Source organism: Caloenas nicobarica, chromosome 1, assembly GCF_036013445.1.
Source record: "Caloenas nicobarica isolate bCalNic1 chromosome 1, bCalNic1.hap1, whole genome shotgun sequence".
Lineage (NCBI taxonomy): Eukaryota > Metazoa > Chordata > Aves > Columbiformes > Columbidae > Caloenas > Caloenas nicobarica.
Genome location: NC_088245.1, coordinates 15051780 through 15075066, shown reverse-complemented (window position 1 = coordinate 15075066; position 23287 = coordinate 15051780). Strand labels below are relative to the sequence as shown.

General features: G+C 41.1%; 1 protein-coding gene across 4 annotated transcripts; it reads right to left on the bottom strand.

Moving 5' to 3' along the window:
• Positions 1 to 481: 481 nt before the first annotated feature.
• On the bottom strand, positions 482 to 22283 carry PUS7 (pseudouridine synthase 7). Of its 4 annotated transcripts, none has more exons than XM_065641856.1 (19): positions 22203 to 22283; positions 20677 to 20785; positions 20531 to 20562; positions 19009 to 19087; positions 17957 to 18427; positions 15968 to 16064; positions 15755 to 15856; positions 15361 to 15505; positions 10975 to 11086; positions 9610 to 9687; positions 7346 to 7474; positions 6997 to 7122; positions 6658 to 6719; positions 6075 to 6235; positions 5098 to 5224; positions 4255 to 4356; positions 3085 to 3214; positions 1926 to 2017; positions 482 to 1206 (listed from the first exon to the last, which is right to left on the bottom strand). In XM_065641856.1, exons 5-19 carry the CDS (start codon positions 18310 to 18312, stop codon positions 1070 to 1072), a joined length of 1956 nt encoding a protein of 651 aa, XP_065497928.1. In that variant the 5' UTR covers positions 18313 to 18427; positions 19009 to 19087; positions 20531 to 20562; positions 20677 to 20785; positions 22203 to 22283; the 3' UTR covers positions 482 to 1069. The 4 variants fall into 4 exon arrangements, with proteins under 4 accessions (XP_065497928.1, XP_065497950.1, XP_065497942.1 ...); XM_065641878.1 differs by having other exon boundaries at positions 15980 to 16064; XM_065641870.1 differs by having other exon boundaries at positions 17957 to 18341.
• Positions 22284 to 23287: the final 1004 nt, after the last annotated feature.

Genomic DNA, 23287 nt, shown 5'->3' with positions numbered 1-23287 from the left:
GGCGTCAGGAGCCTGCGGCGCGCATGCGTGAGGACGGCAGCCGGCGCCGGCCCCGCGCGGTTCGCCCCCCTCACACCGCCGCGGGCAGCCGGCCGGCGCCGCGGCGCCGCCGCTCTTCGGAAGGCTGGGCTCGGCGAGCAGCTGATTTTGTCCCCGCGTGGAAAGCGCAGCCCCGCTGGTTCAGGAGCCTTCGCCGCTTCGTGCCGCTGGAGACGCGTCCTCTCCTGAGGTACTGACCGGGCGCCGGCCCGGCCCGCGGCCTGCGCCGCCGTGACCGCCCGCCCTTCGCGTGGCTTTTAGCGACGCGGGCTGTTTGGTTCAGAAAGAGCCTGAAAATGCAGCGTCTTTCTAGAACAGCTTAATAATTTTTTTTTTTTTTTTTTTCTAGCAGAGGCTTGCCCCATTCCCTGGCAGCAATAGACAGGCCCAGATGTGTAAAAGCAGTAATTACTGATACACAAGAGTTTTTTAGGTTAATTTATTTTCAGCACCTGTTCTTTGGTACAGGTGTGAGTAAAGCTGGAAAATACACATAAGTATTTTCTCAAAGAAAAGACCAACTAATTAAAACAGCTGTACCTCTTTACAGCACATAAAAAGCCTTGCTAACAGAATCCGTTACCGCGTCAGCACAATTCTACAGCAAAAACTCCTGTGACACAAACGTTCATCGATATCTTAATTTTGTTGTAATTATCTTCCTAAGCTGTAATTTATTTAATGTATTTGAAGAGACTTAGAGGAGTGCTGAACTCCTGGAAACATTCAGTGCTTGCCAAAAAATAAGCAAGCTAAACATTCTTCCAGGTCTGAAACTATAAGCCCGCTTCTTAAAGATGCGCCCATTTTACAGCTCAAGCAACTTATTCATTAAAAAGCACCAGTCACTAAGATCTATATTATATTACAGCCACCATCTTGCAAATGACTACTGAAGTAAAATGCTAGCACTAATAAAAACTTAAAAAAATACAAATCTCTTACTACCAATCTTTAAAGGTTTGTACAGAACATGTAAATAGGAAAACCCTTTATATATGTTAAAATCTAAGTCATTTTTGCAGTTCATTCAGCGTAACCAGGTAGTATTCAGTTGTGTCTGGTTTTTTATGCTGGTGTCCATTTTCAGAACTTCTCGAATTGCCATGGTAGCATAAGTGGATGGGGGAAGGGAGAACTCCATCTTTAGTGCTCTGAATTTACCATCTATCATAAGGGATAAGAGGAGACACAAAGCAAGAAAACATAATTAAGGGCATATATAACACTTGTTTTGGATCTTATCTAAACTGGACTAAAAGTTTCCATGACCAGCTTTCCCCAACCCATAAAACAAAACCACCACCACATTCCAATTTACAATCCATACTGGCATCTCATAAAACAACTTCTTTTATCTCAGCAGGAAATGGTGTTTTGGTGGGTTTATTCTTTTAAAAGCAAAATAAACTTTTGTTCTTTCAAAACTGAATTCCTAGCCTCTCTTCACTTCCCCTGGAAAGTAGTGTATTATAAAAAGACTTTATGACCAGAGTTATATAAAATAATTTTGATTGAGTTATGTGAAGTATTTGAATAGTCTCTTATGTTCAGCACAAATAATACTTGCTCAAGAATACTGGCAGTGTTTGGCTTAATTCCTCCTTGATACATTTCACAGATATTTATTGCCAAGCATTTAGTCAATTTTACATAAGTCTATAAGAAAATGTAACAGTCAATACAGACTATGGGAAGAATTGTGTGCACTCTTGGGAAATAAGGGTCCTTATTTAGACACCTAACTTTGGATATCTTTAATACCATTGTTTAACAGTCTAGTTAAATGAAAGTTCTTCCTTAAAAGAGCTTTCAATATGTAGTAGTTCAAAGAAACAGCCAGATCAAACTTCTGTTTGCAGCCATCAGCAGAAAAATCAACATACCTGTAGGAAGAACTGGTAATGGTTTTCCTTCCAGCTTATCCAAATCCGTAGTAAATAATGGGATTTTGGGATCATCATATGCAACGATCTCCCTTTATAAAATACATAAGATTTTTTAATAATTATTTTAATTATTTAGAATAAGAATGATATATTTTATTATTTTATTAAAATATTATTATTCCAATTTGGCAGTTGCAACTGAAATTGAATTGATTTTCTAATAAAATAAGTTAAGGCAGCATTTATGGCGCAATATGTAGTAAAGCTTTGCGTCTGACGAAGATCATAAGAAAAAAAAAGGCAGTGAGAAGTTTCTTTGCATAACTCATGTTTTCCCTCATGGGCTGTCAGGATTTCCAGCTGTGTGAGAAGTTGTTTATGAAATTATGGGAAGAACGGTGTAAACTCTTAAAAATACTTGGGGAGAGGGGGATAAGTCTTAATTTTGAAGAAAGCCATCTAAACTTTGAAAGGGCTTAAATACATATTCCACTCTTTCTGCCATTCATTTAACAGAAATTACATACTTAATGACAAGGCTGAAAAAGTAACTAGGAAGTAGATAACCTTTAAACATCAACATTAATTAAAGTGTAAACATTTGTATTTTTTGTCTCACTCCTAAACCATCTATATTTTTTTGCTACACATCAGCGATAAAGTCTTTCTGCACATTTGTACAGCCATCTGTTCAAAAGGTATTTATTCAGTTGCCATATGACAACTAGGTTGTATCTCTAACATCAGTGATTTAGCAGGTTTAAGTGATCCAAATCTTTCTGATTGACAGATCAGTAATTGGACACCAACTCTCTCATAGCAAGACTACAAAAACACTTGGTTTGAATATTATCTATCATGGTTTCAACATAAATAATTATCTGTGAAGTGTTCAGGCATGCCCTTGCAAGGAGTGTAACAACTAGATAGATGTCTTCACACTCATGCTTTACAGAACCAGAGGACCAAGGAAGAAGTAAGGCTGTGGTTCAGCTTCAGCTGCATAAAAAACATGAGGGAAATGCACGGAGACTCCTCCCTACCTGTGTTTCAGTCTACATGGACATCACCTGGGTCAATCTAACAGTTCATGTACTTAGTCATCCCACATACACTCCATACTGTCAAGTGTAATTTCCTTCATCTTCTAACTTACCAATTGACATTCTGAGGTCGAATGATGATCTTTCTGTATGCTCCAGAAAGCGAATAATCTCTGATCTTATGTCTCATGTTGTTGATATCAAGATTGTCAGCTACTAGCATTTCCTTGTAGGCCTCACCAACTGCAAGAGCAGAAAATATTTAATAGCAGAGAGCACAGCATGGCCGATTGAAACAGCCTACTTACATGGATCATTCCTTCCCTTATATTTAGTAGTTTTCAGCATATATGGGATAAATGCTACAGGAAAGTTTAAAATTACTTATTGCAAATCTTACTACCTACAATGTTAGCTTCTACCAAGGCTGCAACCAAGAAAGAATCTTAGCAAATCAAAATTTCAGCTGAAAAATTTACAAAATATTTTATTGACATTTCATTGACATCTCATACATGCTTTCCAATTATCTATGTTTCACAAGACTAATTTCAGGTTTATGGAGAAAGAAAAAAAAAAAAAAAAAGATGGGCCAGACTACCCATTGCTCTATCTTTGAAAAAGCAGCTGAGTGGAGAGCCCTCTGAAGAAATTGGCTGGTAGGGACCATTAAGTACACTGCCAATGAGAGGAGTAATTCTATTACAGTCTTGTATCCTTAAGTAAGGGCATGTGCATGCACACCTGGGGAACACAGGGAAGGCAAGGGAAATAAAAGAATCTACTGCAGCTAAAATGCAGTCTGGTGCCTTTGATTTGCAGTGCAATTGCCAGTGTTACTTCATGCAGTTGGGAATTTTAAACAGGAATAAGTTAGGCTCACTGTGGGCAAATCCTCATATAAATATATTGAATGAAGAAAAACGCAGCTTTTCTTTCCAGTCTTTTAAATCAATGTGGGTTTGGTGCCACACCTCACCACAAACAGATCTTTATCTTGCAAGCGTTTCAGAGATGGGTGATAAATGGGATCCTTGCTGTGGGACTTATTTCTGACAGGCAACGAGTCTCAAGTGACCCAACTGGTCTTTTAAGGACAACCAAGTACAAGAGCAGTTCAACCAAACATTGAGGAAAACAAGTATATGTATTGGGAGGCTTGCTTGGCTAAGTAGGGAAAACTTGTGACTCAGAAAGGGCAAGGATGACCTAGGGAATTAAAGACGAGTCAGACTCACTTTGGTCCCTGGGAAAAATGTACATAAGTTAACAGTCGGACTTACTTTTATGCTTTGGATAAATAACATCAAATCCAGGCAATGGCATTACTACATCATGGATGGTGTAGTTATCAACATCTCCTTCTTCGATATGAACAGCTGTGGCTACAATCAGGACAGAAAAATGAAGAATTACCAGTATGGATGCCTGTGACAGTTAACATTACCTAAAGCTAAAATGAACCACTTGATTGAAACAAACCTACTTTGAGAGAGATAACTACTGTGTTTTATCTCTGCTGAACAGACAACATTTCCAAGAAAAGAAGTAATGAGTCTTTAATGCCGTCATAGTTACTGGCAGAATCATAGACTAGTTTCCAGTGACTTTTTTAAGCTGAATGAAGTAAAGACTGCTAGATGAACAGTCCCTAACCACGCATCAGGCACACATGAAAAAGAAATACTGTGGATGTTCTCACCCCAGGGAAATGCCAGAGCAAATCCAAGTGAATAAAGTTTTCACTGAGTGGAGTTTCTGCTTTACAAGTTACTAATGCAGACAAAAACTTCTGTGGTTAAAACATTCGTAACATACTTCCATCGTTCACCATAGCTCAACGAGGTTTGAGTTCATTCTTGAGAACAATCAGCCATTCATAGTCTCTCTTCCCTATCCAGCTATTTGGAAAAACAAGCACACCAACAGCTCATGGAAGTGTAATACCTAACTTCCAATTCCTTGCAAAATTTGACTAAAAGCAGCCAATGGATTCAGAATCACTGGACCAAAATGGGTGAGAGGGGAAAGAAAACATGTATGCAGATTCACGTAAACAGATACGTGCCTTGTTTTCCCAGGAATTTGAACTACACAGTGTGACTGGCTTTTTGTTTGGCTTTTACCTCCTTTAAGTGTGAGATCTCCTGGTACAGCTCTAAGCCCATATTCTTCTATTCTCTTGCTCACCATATTATTCCACACATAACTCTGGTAGCTATGGATATACATTAAACGATTATTTCTTGGTATCTAGAGGTAAAGAAAAACAAAAGAAACATTAGAAATATGTACTTTTAGTTTTCTCTCTCGATCATAACCAAAAAGGCATATATTTGAAACATCAGCTTCCCCAGCAACAAGATTAACACAATTTCTTGGTATACAGATTTGGTTTTTGTTCATTATTTAGGAAAGGAGCATGTGAAGAAATAATGCTTTTATGCATTTGAAATCCACAGAAAAAGCCCCTGTGCTATTTTTTTTTTTTAAAGAGCTTTTTTTTTTTTTTTTTTTTAATTCAACTGCTCAAACACATGAGGCTATTATAAACCACTGAATTCATCCTCAACCTCCTGAAATCTTAAGTAAACTTTGCAGATGTGAAAGCACAGTGTTACTTTAACTTCTTCATAAACAAGAAATTATTCCTCGGCTCCTACAATGGGCCCAGCAATTTGCTGGTGATTAAGTATTTTCTCCAAAGTCTTGATCTTGATTGCAGTACTTGAAAATGACAGTGAATCCACTGCTTCTATGCCAAGCTGATTCATTAGCACACTGTCAGTTCGATTTGTACTTTTAAAGCAACAGAAAAGCTCTGATACTGAAATTCTGCAGTTCTCAGATCTGTATTATACATGGTTACATTATAACTGTGTTGCTACCCATATACCAGAGATCCTTGTAAAAATTGCAAAGCTCATAATGCATACATTAATTACAATTACCATATAGCAGTAATTCAAGTGACAAGGCAAGATAAATGTGAAGTTCTTAACCTTCTACTCATCAAGCATCTATAAGTCTATTTCGAATTCATCATGAAACCATCAAAAGAGCGTTTATTCAAGTAAATACCCCACAGCACTTTTACACTCACTATGCCAAATGCAGAGATTATGTTCTTCATTCCATACTTTAAGAGTCCGCGTAGAAGCTGTCCTTCCACGCACCTTTTTACAGGTAGTTTCTTGAGGGCTGCTGCTGGATCTCTAGTCTTTGCCCATTCTTCTCTGCATTTTACTAAGTATCCCTTTTCAGCTAGAACAAGGATGTAAAATAAAGACATTTTAACTACACACCAAGAAGCATCCATCTCACCTTTGGTTAAAACAGTTGAAAAATAAAAGTTTCAGTCACAGTAACTACACAGATAAACAGAATCACCCACTAGTTGAGGCTGGAAGGCTTCACGTGGAGTCTGAGCAGACTCTCAAGTATTCAGGTCCCTTCTCACCCCCAGTGCAAGAAACTGCGCAGCAAGGAGAGAAAAGCAGAAAGGCAGAGAGTCTGAAGATTGCTTCTCCATTGCTAAGCTGGCTGAAGCTTAGCATGTGCAAAGCTGTCCTCACAAAAGTCCTTTCAAATTAAAAGAACTGAAATCTAAAAATGTTTTTCCTGAACATGCAATTGTTGGAGGAGGAGAGACAGAAACACTTGATGTATCATTTTTCAGTCCTTACCTCCGGGCCGTGGTTTTAATATCAAATCCATTACTTCACTCCAATTGTTCTGTAGAATAGCTCTAAAATTCAAACAGTAAAGTTTCTTAAGAACTGACTAAATATATTTTAAGGAGATTTAGCCATCTTATAAAAAAAAGAAATATCAGTGTTTAGATTTGTGCAATGTTAAAAGTAGTGGTATTATGCAAGATACCTGCTGAAACAAGTTCAGAAACAAGTTCCTTCTTGAATCTAAAATTAAAACTGGCACATGCAATACGCTAGAAAAACATTCCCCCAAACACATTAGAACTTATACAGGGCTGGTTTTTTTAAAGGGATGAAAACAACACATACCTGCCAATTTGATATGTAGGAACAGCTGTGGTTCCAAATCTTTGCATTCCATAGTAATTAATGAATCCAATTTCCCTGAGAGAGTGCATTGCTTGCTCTATCTGGTCATCTGTTCCTGTTATATTTCTAGCATTAAAAAAAAAGTTATAGACAGAGTATTAAGGGCTTACACTATTTTGTGATCCACATAATATTAAAGCTCAACATCAACATCATATAGCACTTATCGAATTCAGACCCTTGCCAACAGAAGGACTTTTTTTCTTTTTTGTAATACAAGATGCACCTATTTAAGGGGGGGGGGGGTGGAAATCGATCAGAACTGTCTAAATACATGCTAACATATTACCTGAGGACAACAGTGAAATGGTTCCCTTGCAGTTCTCCTAATTTCAATGGATGGTTCTTGTAACTGAAATTTCCTAATTTGAAGTTCATCAAACATTTATTCAAATGAGCAAGCCTTTGTGCAGTGATTCTAAAACAAAACAGACAGTGACCAACCTATGGTTAGAAAAGCAGATAGTTAAATAAATATAGAAATGCCGGCATTTCAAAACAAAAAGCAGCAAGTCCAGCCTTCCCAATTTTCTATTGTTGCCTTTTATTGTTGCTATTTTAATGAAATGTCTAAAAGAAAAGAACAGCTAATTCTGAAGGCTGTTTATACAAGAGAAAAGGTATACTATGACAAAGACTGTGAGTACTGTCTTGTCACATCTATGTTACAGTATGCACTCAAAAAACCCTGTTGCAATCTTGATGTATACTGTACCCCACATGCTGAACTCTGCTTTATTCAGGTATCTACACCATGAATACACTCCCAGTTAGCACAGTCATAAACACAGAGTTAAGTAATTAGCCACTGTGTAAGCTTAGTGCAGATGAAGCAGTATGAAATCCAATCTTTCACTGATATCTCTTGTTTTTGTTGCTCATACTTTTGGAAGCATATCCTGTTCTTTGCATCACTGAGCTGCTCTTTGACACTTCCCCTAAAATTTACGGCAGGACAGACAAGTGTATCAACTAGCACGGCCAACCTACTCAGCTCAGCACAGGCTGATAAAGTCATGTCTCCTCTCCTACACCACCCCCCTCCAAGGCTGCACAGGAGTTGAGTTCTGTGGTGCTGCTGAGCAGACACCACAAATCGGCACGTTTTCTTCGAGTCAATGCTCACAACACATTGATGCTCTTGGACACAGCGTTAAATGTGATCATGTTTAAAGTAAACAGAACAGCACCCGAGATGGCTACACGACAAGTTGGGTTAATGGTCATCACTTCGCAAACTTGCCTTACAGCAATGAGAATCTGGGGCCTTTCATGATTCACGAATTAATAATCCCTTTTCTATGTGCAAACATATGCACACACAAACCACTGAGAGGAAAATTACGAACAATTAAGTAGTGAATACTCTCCTTTTAACAAGGATTTGATAACATTTCTAGCTCTCAAACCTTGGAATTCCTCGCTTGATGAGTGTGGTTTTTAAAGAGTTGTAAATAGCAGTCCAGGCAGTGTCCAAGCTGGCTAAACAGGTCTTGTAATATATGACTGCAAGGCATCCATCATTCTCAGTTCTGAATGAAACACTAATCTCAGGTGCCCAGAAACCATGTAATTATCTTGGAATACAACAAAATAAATTTTCTTTTATCTTAGGAGGTGATTTACGGAAGTTGGTTAAGGCAGGAAAAATTCCTCATCAGTTTTTGCCCCTTCTAGCTACTCAGAGATGAGCAAAGACAGTGGTTAGCCTTCTCCGGAGCTGTTCAGAGAGTTCAGTGAGAAAGAAAATAAGATTCCAGCTGAAGGAAGGGGGAAACCAAAGTCCAGAAGGAAATGGGACATCATTTTCCTCACGTCATTCTGTTTTTCTGCTGTTGCATGGGAGCCATGCAGCATAAGAGCACAGAGGGCCATTGCTTCAGCCAAAGATATGGACATTGTTTCCCCAAAAATTAGACAGGGTCTTATATTAATTTTTGCTCCAAAAGATGCGTTAGGGCTTATTTTCAGGGGATGTCTTATTTTTCCATGAACAATAATCTACATTTATTCTTGAACAAAAAAAAAAAAAAAAAAAAAAAAAAAACACCACACAAAAAAATCAACATTTATTCAAATATAGTCATGTCATCATATTCTGGAACATCTGTCTGCTTTTCTTGGTAAAGGGTCTATCTGTCCTGCTGCACTCTATTGCCAATTAATTTTGCTTTTTTACATGTATAGCTGCCTGGACACTATTTAAGTTGACTTTTTTACTGAACTGTAACTAGGGCTTATTTTTGGAGTAGGGCTTATATTTCAAGCATCCTCAAAAATCCTGAAAAATCATGCTAGGGCTTATTTTCAGGATAGGTCTTATTTTTGGGGAAAAAGGGTATCCAGCCTATGACTCAGAGCACCACTGACTGAAAATCCTAGCAATCACCATGGAATAAAAAGGGATTAGAGCATCTTCATTAATACACGTGCTTTACACGATCAGGACCTGAATCCACCATTTGTGTCACATGCACACTGAGCCTTCAAGGTATTCAGTGAGATATTCAAGCTGTCACAGGAGTGCAAATACTCCGGGATACTTTCACTTACCTAAGAACAGCAATCTCTTGAACTGTTATAGCCCTTTTATCTTTAGTTCCCATGTAGGAAAATATGTTTGGCTTCACTCTTAAAAGCAACGGGTACAGATGTTATATATATTAAAATACCCAAAGACAGAACATAATTTTCAGCGTAATTACCTAGAATTATTAATCTTATATATCAAAAATAGAAAATATACATATATTCCCCAGAACTAGGCTACAATTTGACACCCTGGAATATGTGTGACATTTTCTAATCTCATCTCTAAGTACATAAAACACAGGGAAACTTCTCTGTTATAATTATATGTAGACAGATTTACCACAAGGGTTCTTTCAGAATATGATCTTTGAAGTACTCCATATATATCTAACCAATGAACAAATGTGCAGCCACCACTAATTTCACTAAATAATGTCCATTTCTTCCTTAAACTTCAAATAACATGTGTTTGAATATCATGCATGCACATTATGTGAGAATATGAGAAGCTAATTTAAAATTTGATCTATTTCTTTCCTTGAGAAGAAAATTTCCTTTTCCCTTTGTACTTTACAGCTGTTACACAGGGCATATTTCCAGTTTATTCCAGCTACAGGCACCAGGGAGTAGCAGGATTGCCATTACATACATTTTTCTACCAAAATATGCTCCTACCATTCTGTTCTCAAATACAAATACTAGTAGTGTACTCGTTAGAGTCTAGATTAAAAACACTTGGTTTTGGACAGGAATGGCAAAGGGAAAAGGAAGGGAGAAGAGGGGCAATTTCCCTATGAGTAAATCACTGAATTGACCCAATTTTAAAATAGTCCTTCCTCTGCAATTCACTGGGCTCACATCATGCCTTTGGCAAATCTTCTTGTTGCTGCACTTGATGGGGTGAAAGGAATGAAGACTGTGTTGCCATGGAGAAATTAATACATGGAACAACAGTTTATCAACTGTAACTGCTTAGGAACTGATCAGCATATTATCACAACGATATCTGACAGGTTCATAACATACTTGCATGTAGTCACACACTGGGAAAAAAAATGGCTTTTAATTCAAGTTACACACATTGAGGCTTTGAGCTGCACAAGCCTCTTTCAGATCAGACAACTTCAATTGTGGACCTTTTTCTATTGAAGCAGTAGGGTACAGTCTTCTAAATTTCCTGGCATAATTTTGTTACATCCTCACCTCCTTCCAAAACTTTGATATTCTAATTTTAGTGGTTTTTTAACACTACACTAGCTACAAATTAGGCAATAGTAACCACTTGTGTTGCTTTTACATAATTCTGAAGCATAACATTTACGGTAACATCAACCATACAGGGGAATGAATGCATGCCAGTCAGGCTGGCAGAAACAACAGCCTTACCTTAAAAATTTGGACAGGACATTAATGGCATCCATAGTATCTTTGTTCTCCTTGTACAGTACGAAGTGGCAATAGCTTCCCCTAGATTTTGGCCAAGAGTGTTTTCTTGGATCTTTAAAAATAAAAGGTTAAAAGTGTAAAGTGTCATTTAAAAAAATAGTTACTGTTTTTGCCATTGCAGCTACATTTAAAACAAATATGCAAAAATCAATTTCTACTAATTTCCATCTGCTTTAAAAAAATACGTGAATTACTAACAGCAAAAGCTGCAAAGCACATTGAAAAAGACTTTCTCTCCTTTCACTGGGCTGTAAACTTCTATTGATCAATTCTGTCACCTCGAAAATCTTGAATGAAATAGTGACAATTTCTTTGTAATGAAATTATCTAAATATTTACCCTAATCATTTAACTGCCATAGTGCCTGATTAAAATTCTCAAAACCATTATCATTACACTGGCTTTCAGCCATGAAAGCCACTCTACATTTCATCTAGTGCCTTCTATAATTAATAGGTAGGGATCACTGGAGCCCTGTTTGTGTGGACACTACAATTATTATTTATAGTAATAACATTTTTATTTCTGTACGATTTTTTCTGTGCGCCATGCAAAAGCACAGGTCATATCTCTAGAAAAGCCTAAAAAAAAGCATAGTTACAAAAAATTACTTTAAGGTGCATTTTTTTTAAAGTCTGTGGAAGAGAGAAACCTGGCACAACAGAGGCATTAACAAATAATTCAAGGCAGATACTGTGCAGTGTTTAGAGAACGCCAGAGGGAGAGATAACTTCAGCTCCTGCAGACTAACAACTGATTTACAATTCTGTACAATTATTTGGTGTTTTCTGCAGAGGGAAGAAAACTGTCAATGTATTTGTCAAGCTCTTGTTGCACATAAAAGCCTCCAGAGATAAAACTCTCCTTTTACAATTATCCACTGTTGATGCTATTACTGGGATGGGGGATTGATCCTACACAGGTTTAGCAAACAATTAAGGTGCTTTGTTTATTAATTCTTTGTTTTATAAGAAAAAGCCTAAGGATTTGTTCTGTTTTAAATAATAAATCCCCTATCTCTTGGTAGCCACCAAGGGGATATTCCTGATTTTGTACAAAAAGAACTTAAGCATCTTTCGTTAACAGCAAAAGCTAACTGAACAAGCCAGTCCTATTCCAGTATACAAACACCAACACAGGAAGGAAGTTCTTGGGAAATTTTGCGCTTTGTATTCATGTTAGTTTTTATTATATCCCACGCAGATCAGTGACTATCTTTCTGGTAAAAGATAATTCTTCTTGCTTTTTTCGAGAAAGTGACATCCACACACACACTTCTGCAAAAACAATTTCGCATGCTACAGTATAAATTATTATGCACTTTGTTTTTAATCACTTAAAAATTATTGCAACGCTTGCCTTGTACCATCAGTTTCTAAGAAAAGCCCCCCCTACGGAGTTTCCTAGGACTGACACTGAGCAGTATGGTCCAAAGCCTGTTAAGAGACATCATGCTCCTGCTGGTCTCCCTTCTGAGCAACCACTGCTCTTAAACACAGCCAGTGAAGCACTGCATTCAGCTTAAAGAGCTCAGTAATTAGAAGGGAAGCGAGGAAGACAGAGCGTGATTCACAAGGAAAGTCTTCTCCAGCAGGAGCTGTTCTTCAACCAATTCATGCTGCATGTGGTCATTTCAATACCCTTCAAAAAGTGAGCCCTAACCTGGGCTAGACTGAAAGGACTCTATAGATACTATACATACCAATGTGTTCCTCATGCTTTGGGCATCCCTTATCCCTTGCTGTGGCCATGCTGAGCACTGGGAGGCTGCAGCTACAGTCCTGGTATTTAACCATTCTGCACCCAATGCTTCACAGTATTCAACTGGGTAGATGGACCAGAGAGACAGTCTGCAGTCCTTATTGCTGTGTTTCAGAGTCATGTTACATTTCTGACAGTAAAATTTTCTTTCCTAGCCCTTTTTCCAAACCTTTTGCTGCAACTGAAGGGCTGGAAGCTCTTTTATAATATCGGGATAAACTCAGATGGTAGTGTTTGAAATACAAGGCTGAAGGGCAAAGGCTGGGCTTAATGAAATCAATGAAAATTTACCATAGATGTCAAACAGTATCTTGAAAACTGGTAATTCACATCACTTTTTACTGACAGATTTTCTCTGCACTGAATGACTACTGCCTATAATGCACAAGGAAAAGAGGTAGCACAAGCCCAATTCTTGGCTGTTTCAGGAAGTTTTACGCATTACTTAAGTTTGGGCTCTTTTGAAGAATTAATTTTGAACTAGTTTGGCCAGTCTTGTCGCTATTTAGGAGGTCGTAATAGTTGGCATTTCATTTTGTTAGCATGAAATGTCAACATCTCTTACCTGTTGCAGTTCTGACCTCTGTCCCAATGCATAGCATAAAGAGCACAAAAGAGTAGCATTTAATTTTTAGACTGTTGAAGGGTTTTTAGAGGTGAACATGCAGGTTTATGGTTATGGGATTGTTTATGCTTTAGAGAGCATCCAACAGTTAGGTGGTGGATGACAGCAATTTAGACAGTTATGCAATGGAATCGTGCAGAGGCAAACAGTGAACATATGGAAAGCTTCAATCGGAGATGCAACAAACTTCATTTGTGGACAATGATGAAACAGCACTTTACTGACAATTTAGTAAGGTGGTGTTTTAAGTATTTTGGGTGTAAACTTACTATAGACACAAAGCAGCTTCTAATTTTAAATTCTAGGAAAATATGTTTGGTAACCTTTCTCATTATCAACAAAAGTAATCAGATGTCTCAGCTAATATTTGAATACTCTACACTTCCGAAATGTTTATTGCCTGGGGAACCCGCTCAGGACTAAGATGTGTTAGTGGCTATATAAACGTGAAAGATAAATATAATCCTGACTAAAAACTTGCGCTCTTAAATCCTACATTCATAAGCATTTACACACACTCACTGAAACTGCACACGTTTCTACCAACACACACAGGTGTTTGTAGCATCACAACTTAGGAATCCAGGTTTAAATAGATGACGCTCCTCTGCATCACAAGATGGTGCTCCAGACAGTGTTTTAATCCTAGAGACACACAACTAAATTATTTTCAGTGTATTTCAAATACTTGAACTCTTTTATATAGTGTCTCTTAAATCAGACTGGTCAGCTTAATAACAATCACTTGACTGTAACAACGGTTGAAGAATAGAAGTGACAGAAGGAAAAGGTGGAGGTAAAACCATTACAAACCAACAGAGAACAAAACTGGCTGAGGAGAATTTTGTGCTGGCAAGTATACATACTCCATGCATAAAGCGTGCAGACATACAGGTTTTCTAAACATGGTTAAACAAGATACATAAACACATAATTGTACCAATAAAAGTAAAACATTCCCATATCTGCTTAGAACAAGCCTTAAAAAATAATAACTAAATTGAATGTGGAGATAGTGTTACTTCCAATTTTAAATTATCTTCTTACTCTTTCTCTGTCTCCATCTTTAAAATGAAAGGGCTAGGTTTACATATTTACATGCTGTCATTTGTAGTAGGTTAAAATGACATAGGAATGCAATCAGTTTAAACCAAACCAAACCTTAAGACCTTGTTTTAAAATGTGCAACATTCTGCATGTAGACAATCCTCTCAGCTTACAGTAGCAAGAAATTTTTAATAATATTAAAAGATGTAGAACACATTAATTTATCCCCAGTAACCAAAACAGTATTTGGCAAGATTAAGGTGGATAATACTTCATCTTGAAAAATCCTTCATTACTTTGATTATTCCAGAATAGTACCTGTGATTTATAATAAATAAAGACAATTTTCTGCAAATATAATTAGCCTTGGAAGCAGAAGTAGCCTTAAAAATCATGGTAAATGTATTATGTTTATATAAAACTATAACTCTGAGAAGACAAACAGGTGCCTGTCTCTATTCAAGCCATGAAGAATTTTACCATGGATTTTCAACAGTCAAGATTACACTGACTGTCAGCATTTCAACTACAACCTCTTAACTTCCACAATGCACATTCAAACATCCAGGTGAGTTCCTGAAAGCTAAGTTCAAACAATACTGAAAATAAAGCCCTTATTTGCTATTTCAGTGCAAACAGGCAAAAAGATCCTCACTCTTCTAACACAGTTGTATTTGATGAACAGTTTGGAAAGAAAAACAAGTAGAAATTTAAATTTGAGACACTCCTAGTGTTCCTAGTCATTATATATGCACCGCATCAGTTGCAAAGAGAAAAAAGCAAAGCCAGGCTACACTAGGAGGTACGTTCCATTTGAAGTACTTACTAACAATTTTTATTTTGGGGGTAATTTCAAATTTACTTTACCCAACTGCTGTGACACTGAAACTCACTTGCCAGTGCTTTTTTCCCAGCAGCATGATAAGCAATAATGTATTTTTTTCCATCTCGATCTTCCGTTTTAGTCTCCAGTCCAGGAAACAAGGACTTCACAGCCTGATGGATAACTGTTCTTTTTTCTTTGGTGTCTTCAATTACCTGTGTTAATATACACATATGCAGAAACCAAATAAAGTAATACAAAAGGGGGTGGATTCTCTTGAGTTAAATTTTGCATGCTTAAAGAAAACCTACCATATCTCACTAAACTGGAAACATTTCATTATTATCTGCTGCATCATGTTCAAACTGCTCTTACACCTGACATGCACTAGAAAGCACGTACCTTCCACTCACTCCCTCCCTCAGCCTCCCCTCCCCAAAATTGGTATCATTTATCAATTTTACCTCTATGGCAACACTAGTTTCCTTATTCTTAAGAAGCTGGAGCTCCTCTAAACGCTGCTTGTCGTCATCTGACAAAACTGTAAATGTTTCTTCTGATGGATCCTAATATGTATTTGGGGGAGGGAAAAAACAAACATCCAATAACCCTCATGGAACAACTTTGAGCCTATTAATGTTTTTGCATAAGTAGCAAAGCCATTACCGAATCTTTACCTCACAATTTACCTCATCATCCACTGGAACTGAAAAGTCATCCAAATGGCTCACACGTCCATCTTTGCCTATTTCATGGACAACAAAGTCCGAGTATCTGATAAGAAGAAACACATTAAAATTGTAATTAAAAAACCCATAAAAATCCCGTATCACAAAGTCCTTTTCCCAAGAAGCTGTTTGTTAGCAGAATTCGTTCAAGAATTCTGAACTCACATAATTCAACTCATGTAAAAGAAATTTCAACCATGAGAAGGCTGTACCTATTCCCACCCCTCAGAAGGATACGAGAACACAGAAGAAAGTCTGGCGTATCTAAACACAGCAGACTTCTTTGCAGATAACCAAACACCTACTGTAGTTATTCTGAGCCGTCTTCTTGCTAGCTTGCAGAGATCAGTAATGCAGATCCTCAATCCCACTCATTACCAACAATTAAGAATCTACTGCATTGCTACAATGTGAACACAAATGCATTAACTCTGTCACTTCAAACAACCTGCAGAATGAAGTACATGCTAGCCACTCTTTAAGGAAAGCAGGACGAATCCAGCCCTGTTACATATATCCAGTTATAGAGAACATCTTTCAGATAAACAGCTCGTCTTGATAGTCTATGACAGCGACAAAGAATTTGACTGTGACATTTGCAACCATGTCACTATGTCCAATAATAAAGACATTCTGACCTGAAGAGAGCAGAGTGTATGTTGCAATTGCTAAATGATTTTTAAGTAGCATCTGCTTGTAAAAGAAAAAAAAAAAAGAAAAAGAAAAAAATTCTCAGTCTATGAATGTTGAAGGATGAATAAAACTTCACCATGGGAATGTTTCTACTGTATCTCCCCCGAGTGCCCGTTTGCCATTCCTCTGTGCAGCCATACATCATATGGGTAGAATTCCTTCCTGAGGAGTGTTGTGTGTCCTCTCTTATTATCTGTAGCTGTCTAGACATGCTAGTGACTGTCACCATAAAAATGCCAGGATTAAATTAATGATAGGAGTTCTAAACTAGGATCAAAGAAAAACCATGAGCTCATGGAAGTTTCTACCACCCAGCCACCTTTGGCCACCTTTGTTCAAAACTGGCAGATTGCCCAGAAGGAGGTTCAGCACAGACTGTGTTTCCCAGTGAAGGATTATGCTAGCTGCTTAATGCTGCATATAGAGATTAAATACATACATAATATGTACATATCACTTTATGATGTAAAATGATCTAACTATGAAGCCAGTATTTAAAAACAGGGACTTCTTGGTGTGTAAATAAAGCATCCTTAACTGCTTTGCTAAGTCAGGGCAACAATTCTCACTTCAGTGATTTCTGTATACGAATTCTGTTTTACTTAAAGATATTATTTAATTTTTAAAAACTAGACGTTTCATTTTAAAAAAAGCTACTAAATCCCAAACATCTTATTAAATATATTATGTAAAATTCCACACCTTTATTATAGAATTCCCTTTCGTGTTTTGTAAGTGACGTTACAACTGATCAGACTATAATTTAAAGCCTAATGAACCATCTGACAATACACATGGTTAAAGACTTTAGCATAAGAGTCAGGGAAAAGCAAAGAAGAACCAAAGAGGGATGGTTTCAGTACTGTTCTCCAGCGCCTCTTTAATCAGCACTAAAGAATGGTGCAAAAGGTGAGTGCACTGCATAAGGTTTTATGCTGCTGCCAGAGATCAAGACAAATGGCAAAGCTCAGTGTAATCATGTATTTCTGCCTATACACAGCTTCTTTCTTCAGAACTCCATTTGACAGGTGAGAGAAGGAAAAACAAAACCAAACAAAAAACCCAAAAAAACCGATAACCTCACACACTATCTAGAAAAATCCCAAATTAAACCTTTCAGTCTCAGCGTTAGGAAAACAACATGATGAACCTCCTAAGTGGCCACACATAATCCAGTTGCATCCTGCGAGTCAGAAAAGCAAAATTGAGAACAACAGCTGCTTAACATACATAAGACAGAGTTACCTCTCTTTTAAGATTCCAGAAAACCCTTTATGAGAGCTAACAAATTTAGTTATGCCAACGTCACTTTCTGTGAGTCCATGCTTCATCATGTCCGCAAAGCTCTCTGAATCTCCATCTTCATCACTGTCCTCTAGTTCCTCATCTTCCTGCTCTTCACCTTCCTCGTTGGGGATTATTTCATTTTTCGTGTCCTCAAGCAGAGATTTGTCAGGCTGTTCTGTTTCAGTCTCAATGCTCTGCCCAGAGTTGTTTCCTGTCTCAGAATTCTCTGAGATCTTCTGCTTCTTAATCTCATCTAGATCATCCTCAGAGTGAGGACGTTTCAAGGATACACTATTCATTTCTACAGTTTCCATGTTTAAGGCACAGTGTAGGACAGAAAGCCCTGAGGAGCAAGAAGAATGGCTTATTTCCCGTCTGCTTAAGAGCAATTACCGATACATAGTCTCTTCACTCCAAGGACTCTGGGCCCTGCAACAGTTCAGGAAAACCACATAACTTTCTGTTTTTTTAAGTTAAACATCAAGTAAAGACTTTGTACAGCTAGAAACAATATGTACTTGGGAAGAGAGAAGGGAGATGTTAAGGGGATGTAACACCCACCCAAGGCCCCACGCACATTAAACTGCAAAAGAGCAGGATTCAAGACTACACCAACCATTTACCACCATCATCACTCCTGCCAACTCTTACCACAGCTGCGTCCAGCCCTGTGTGCGCAGACTCTACTGTCGACAGCAATTTAGTGCCTAGGAAACTATTTGCTCCCAAGCCTTCTGTTAAACGTGACTACTCTCCATTATTCCTTGTTCCACCAAGATTCCATCTTGCAAGGGTTGAGAAAGGATGGCCCAATTCCCCCAAACCTGAAATCTCATCTCTTCCTTTTCTATGTTCATCTCCCCTAACACACACAGTCTCACACAGAACTCAGGGTGGCAGCAATTCAGACCAAAAGATAATCGGGATGAGGTAACAAAATCATTGAATGAGTGGGCTGAACAAAACAACAAGCAAGTGAAATGATCTCCGAGAAGAACATGACTACTCACACTGGTGGAGCAGAGCTCTGACTCTTCCCTGGCAACTTGAGCTGCCACCTTTCTGTCAGCAGAACTAGTACCTTTGGATCTGAAAACCAGAAAAAAATTAACTCTTTGAGAAAATAGGCCAAAAAACCCAACTATGAAAACATGTCAGCCACCTCTGAACCCAGGTATAAACAGTTGTGTATGAGCAGACACAACTACTCAAATGGACAAGTTAATAACAAATAAAGTTGTAAAAGCGTTACCAACATAGTGACATAACACAATAATGCTATTTAGCAAGCTACAGCAGAGAAGCTTGGTTGTATTTCTATGTTTGTGAAAGGGGACCAGAGTTCCTGTCTCCCAGCATCACCCAGCTGGCACACTGGTGTGCTGGGGATAAACCACAGCTTTTGGTACCAGGGGGCTGCATGGGAGGAGGCCATCAACTGTCCTGTGCTGGTCACGGCCACCTCCAGTTGGGTCTACAACAGACCAAACCCAGTGCCTGCCAAAACTCCAGCTCATCACATAAGCACATGCTGCCCCTGTTCTGGCTTATTTAAGAAAGGGAGGAGCTGCTGGTGGCAGGAGGAGGAGCGTGACAGCGTGCTAAAGACCACACGGGGGGCGGCATGGGGAAGGGGGCATTGTTGAGGACGTGGCTGGAGTGGCACTCCTGGAAAGAGGGTCTCCACACCAGAGCAGGGACACCCCTGAGGGGACTGCAGCCCGTGGAGGTGTCCATGCCAGCACAGGGACATCCTTGAGGGGCCCACATGGGAGCAGAATAAATGAGAAAGAAGGAGCAGCAGAAAGAAAGCTCCATGCAATAATCCCAACCTCCTGCATCACCGCCCCCTCACCCAAGGGATGGAGTGTAACCTGTGGGGACAACCCGAGGAAAGCAGGGGAGGAGAGGTGACTGGAGTGAAGTTGAGGCTACGGAAGGGGGAGGAAAGGAATTCTCCCCAAGTGTTTAACTGTTTTTCTGCTTTGTATCCCACCAGAAATATCAGTCATTTATAATTTATGTTAACTGGCAATAAGTCTCCAAGTCAAGACAGTTTTGCCCACGACAACAGGCAAGTTTCTAAATTAATAGGATGTAGCAGTTACTAAGAAACTAATCTAAGCACAGAGCAATGTTTTCGAGCTATACACATCATGCTATATTTTTTCTCCAGCCACCAGATAGCATATTCTATTTAATTTTAAAGGGTATGTTTCTAAACAAAGACTCATTACTAAGTTAAGAACCACCATGTGCTAGTTTGGTAACTAACTGTTGCCAGTTAGCTGTTGGCCACTGCTGGTTTCACTGCCTGGACTTTCTGTTGTAGAGGTTACAAACGTAGGGTGAAGAGGCAGCAACAACTGTTTTAGAAACACCAGAAATGTTTTGCTTGAATGAAGAACTGAAAATGGATGCTAGAAAAAAAAAAAAGAATGGACAAAAAGGAAACAAGAACTTATAAAAGTGTATGTATAGCCTGAAGAGAAGTGTGACAAAACATGCAGAACAATTAGCAAATCAATGTACCTTCAATCAGAAAGCACCAATTTCAGTCTGTCCTGAAATAAAAGTGAAAGTAATTAAAACCTTATTTAAAAAAATATAGAAATTTATAGCCAAGATAAACAATTCACCATCATTTTGAGATTCTTCTCCTATGTACCCAAACTTACAGAGCCCAGGTTATAAAGCACAGATGCGGAAAAGGCTTCTAGATGGCTTGTGAATGTCTTGGTATGGCAAACAAAACACGACTCTGCACAGTGAAATCCTCTGAGACACCTGCCAAAGGTGGTAACAAGACAAATCTTGTAAAAATTGTAATACCTACTTACTGAATGGTACAAACTGCTAGATGAATTCAACATTGGCCACAAATACTCCAAAGTTGTCAGATACAACTTATTCTCACAGCAAAGGACTGACTCACATACAACAAAGTACTACCCTGTGCCAAAGCGTGGCTGCCATCTGGGGAAATTTTTGCAGGATAATTATTTGAAGCAGCAAGTTGAAGTGAGTGGTGCACACACCGTGCCACTTGGGCAGACTGCTAGTGAGAGGCACCTATTGTTTTTTGACAGCTGCTCAACCGTCTCGGTCCTTCTCCTAGCAAACAGGTGTCTCCATAAAAGCCAGAATCTGCATAAACATCCACAACAATTTCAACACAGACCATGTTTCAGCAAAGACTGAATTTACTACGAGTAAAGCGCTTGATTCTCCCCAGCAAGAAACGCCGAGCGATTACTTCTGGCGTGGTTCCTGCCAGGCAGGCACACAGGCTGCTGGGGGCCACGGGGCACTGCCCACTTCAGAGAATAAATAAGAGTAGCAGCACGCCAGTGCTGGGTACGGATGAGCAGTGGAGCGATGAGAGAGCACGGCACAGCCCCGCCCGAACGCAGCCCTTCCAGGCGGTGCAGAGGGAAACCCGCCGGCTGCGAGCAGCGCCTGCCTCCCCGCCGGGCGGGCGGGGCAGCCAGCACGGCCCGGCACCCGGCGGGGACGCGCTGCAGGGCAGCGGGCGGGGCAGCCAGCACGGCCCGGCACCCGGCGGGGACGCGCTGCAGGGCAGCGGGCGGGGCAGCCAGCACGGCCCGGCACCCGGCGGGGACGCGCTGCAGGGCAGCGGGCGGGGCAGCCAGCACGGCCCGGCACCCGGCGGGGACGCGCTGCAGGGCAGCGGGCGGGGCAGCCAGCGCGGCCCGGCACCCGGCGGGGACGCGCTGCAGGGCAGCGGGCGGGGCAGCCGCAGCGGGCAGCGCTCCGGGACGGCCCGGCCGGAACAGCGGCGGCGGCTCCCGCGGCCCGGCTCTGCCGCTGCCAGCCCCGAGGCTGCCGGGGCAGGGCGAGGGCAAGCGGAGGGGCTGGGGCAGGCGGGAGGACGGGGGGCGCGGCGGCCGGAGAAAAGCGCTGCCGCTGGGATCCCGGCACCACGCGGCCGCCGCCCGCCCGCCCGCCGCGGGAGCCCTGGAGCGGGCCGGGGAGCGCCCGGCGCAAGCGGGCGGAAAGTTACCCCGAGGCCGAGCCCCCGCCGGCCCCGCGCCTGGGCTGGGAGCGGGAGCCGGGAGCGGGAGCCGGCCCCGCCGCAGAGGCCGCAGCTCCCACCCGCCCGCCGGGGAGCCCTGGGCGGCTGCCGGGGGAGGGCGCGCCTCCGCCCGCGCCGGGCAGGAGCCGGGGAGCGGGTGCCACTTACCGCACGGCGGCACGGGAGGACGGGCCAGCCGCCAGCGCCGCGGGGAGCGAGGGGGCGGCGGCGGCAGCGAGCGGCGCGGGCCCGCCCCAGCTCCGCGTGTGCGGAGGCGGCCTCCTGCCTGCGCCCGCCCCCGGCCGCCCTGTCGCCGTAGCGGCGCGGCCCGGCCGGCGGGGAGCGCTCCTGCCCGCCCGCCGCAGCCGTTTCCCGGCGGCAGCCCCGCGGCGCCGCCGCTTTGCCGTGCGGGGCTGGTGGCGCCTCCCGCAGGGACAGCGGCGAATGACCCGCGGCACTGGGCGCCGGGGTGGGTCCTAACGCGGGAGGAGGGAGGTGCCATTAACACGGCGCCTCGCAACAGCCAGATCGTGTCTGATTTAGAGCTTCCAGGCGGCAGCAGCCCCGCGGGCGGGGGGCGGCGGTCCCGGCTGCCCCCAGCGAGAGCAAGGCGGGGTGAGGAGGGGTACCCGTCGAGGGGCTGCTCCTGAACCCGCTTCCGGCACCTCTGGCGTGCTGAAGCTTCTTTTGACGGTAAAAAACTGTTCGAAGCATCTAGGGGAAGGAGACAAGAATTTACAAAAGAACAGCAACTCGACGGAAAAAGTTTAATTTCCAAAATACAGCTATAGATAAAGCGGGGAGTCATGTCTACAAGACAGTGGTCTTCCTGAGCTCCCCTAACGTTTGAAACAGATTGTGCTAATTGAACATTAGTCCCAGGACACTGGCATGTTCGAGTACCATTTCAAAATTTACACCATATCTATGCAAATCATGCTACCATTTTAAAAGTAAATAAAACCAGGCCGGATCTGTCCTATAAGTCTTTTCTGACATTGTCAGAATGTCATCTTCTACCCTCCTTTCTATTTCAAGCAGTGGCGCAAAGAATGTCATTGCATTAACTTCAATACATATGGTTTGTCTTTACTTTTAAGACCTTTTGTGTCATATCTTAATCCTCGCCAGCCTCAGACTTCGTCTTTGCCAGGCTATTAATAACACTGTAGTTTCTCATACTTCTCTAGTTGTATTCTACTCATCACACTCATATGTGATGAGACTTAAAACTGCTGTGCGCAGATGGGTGA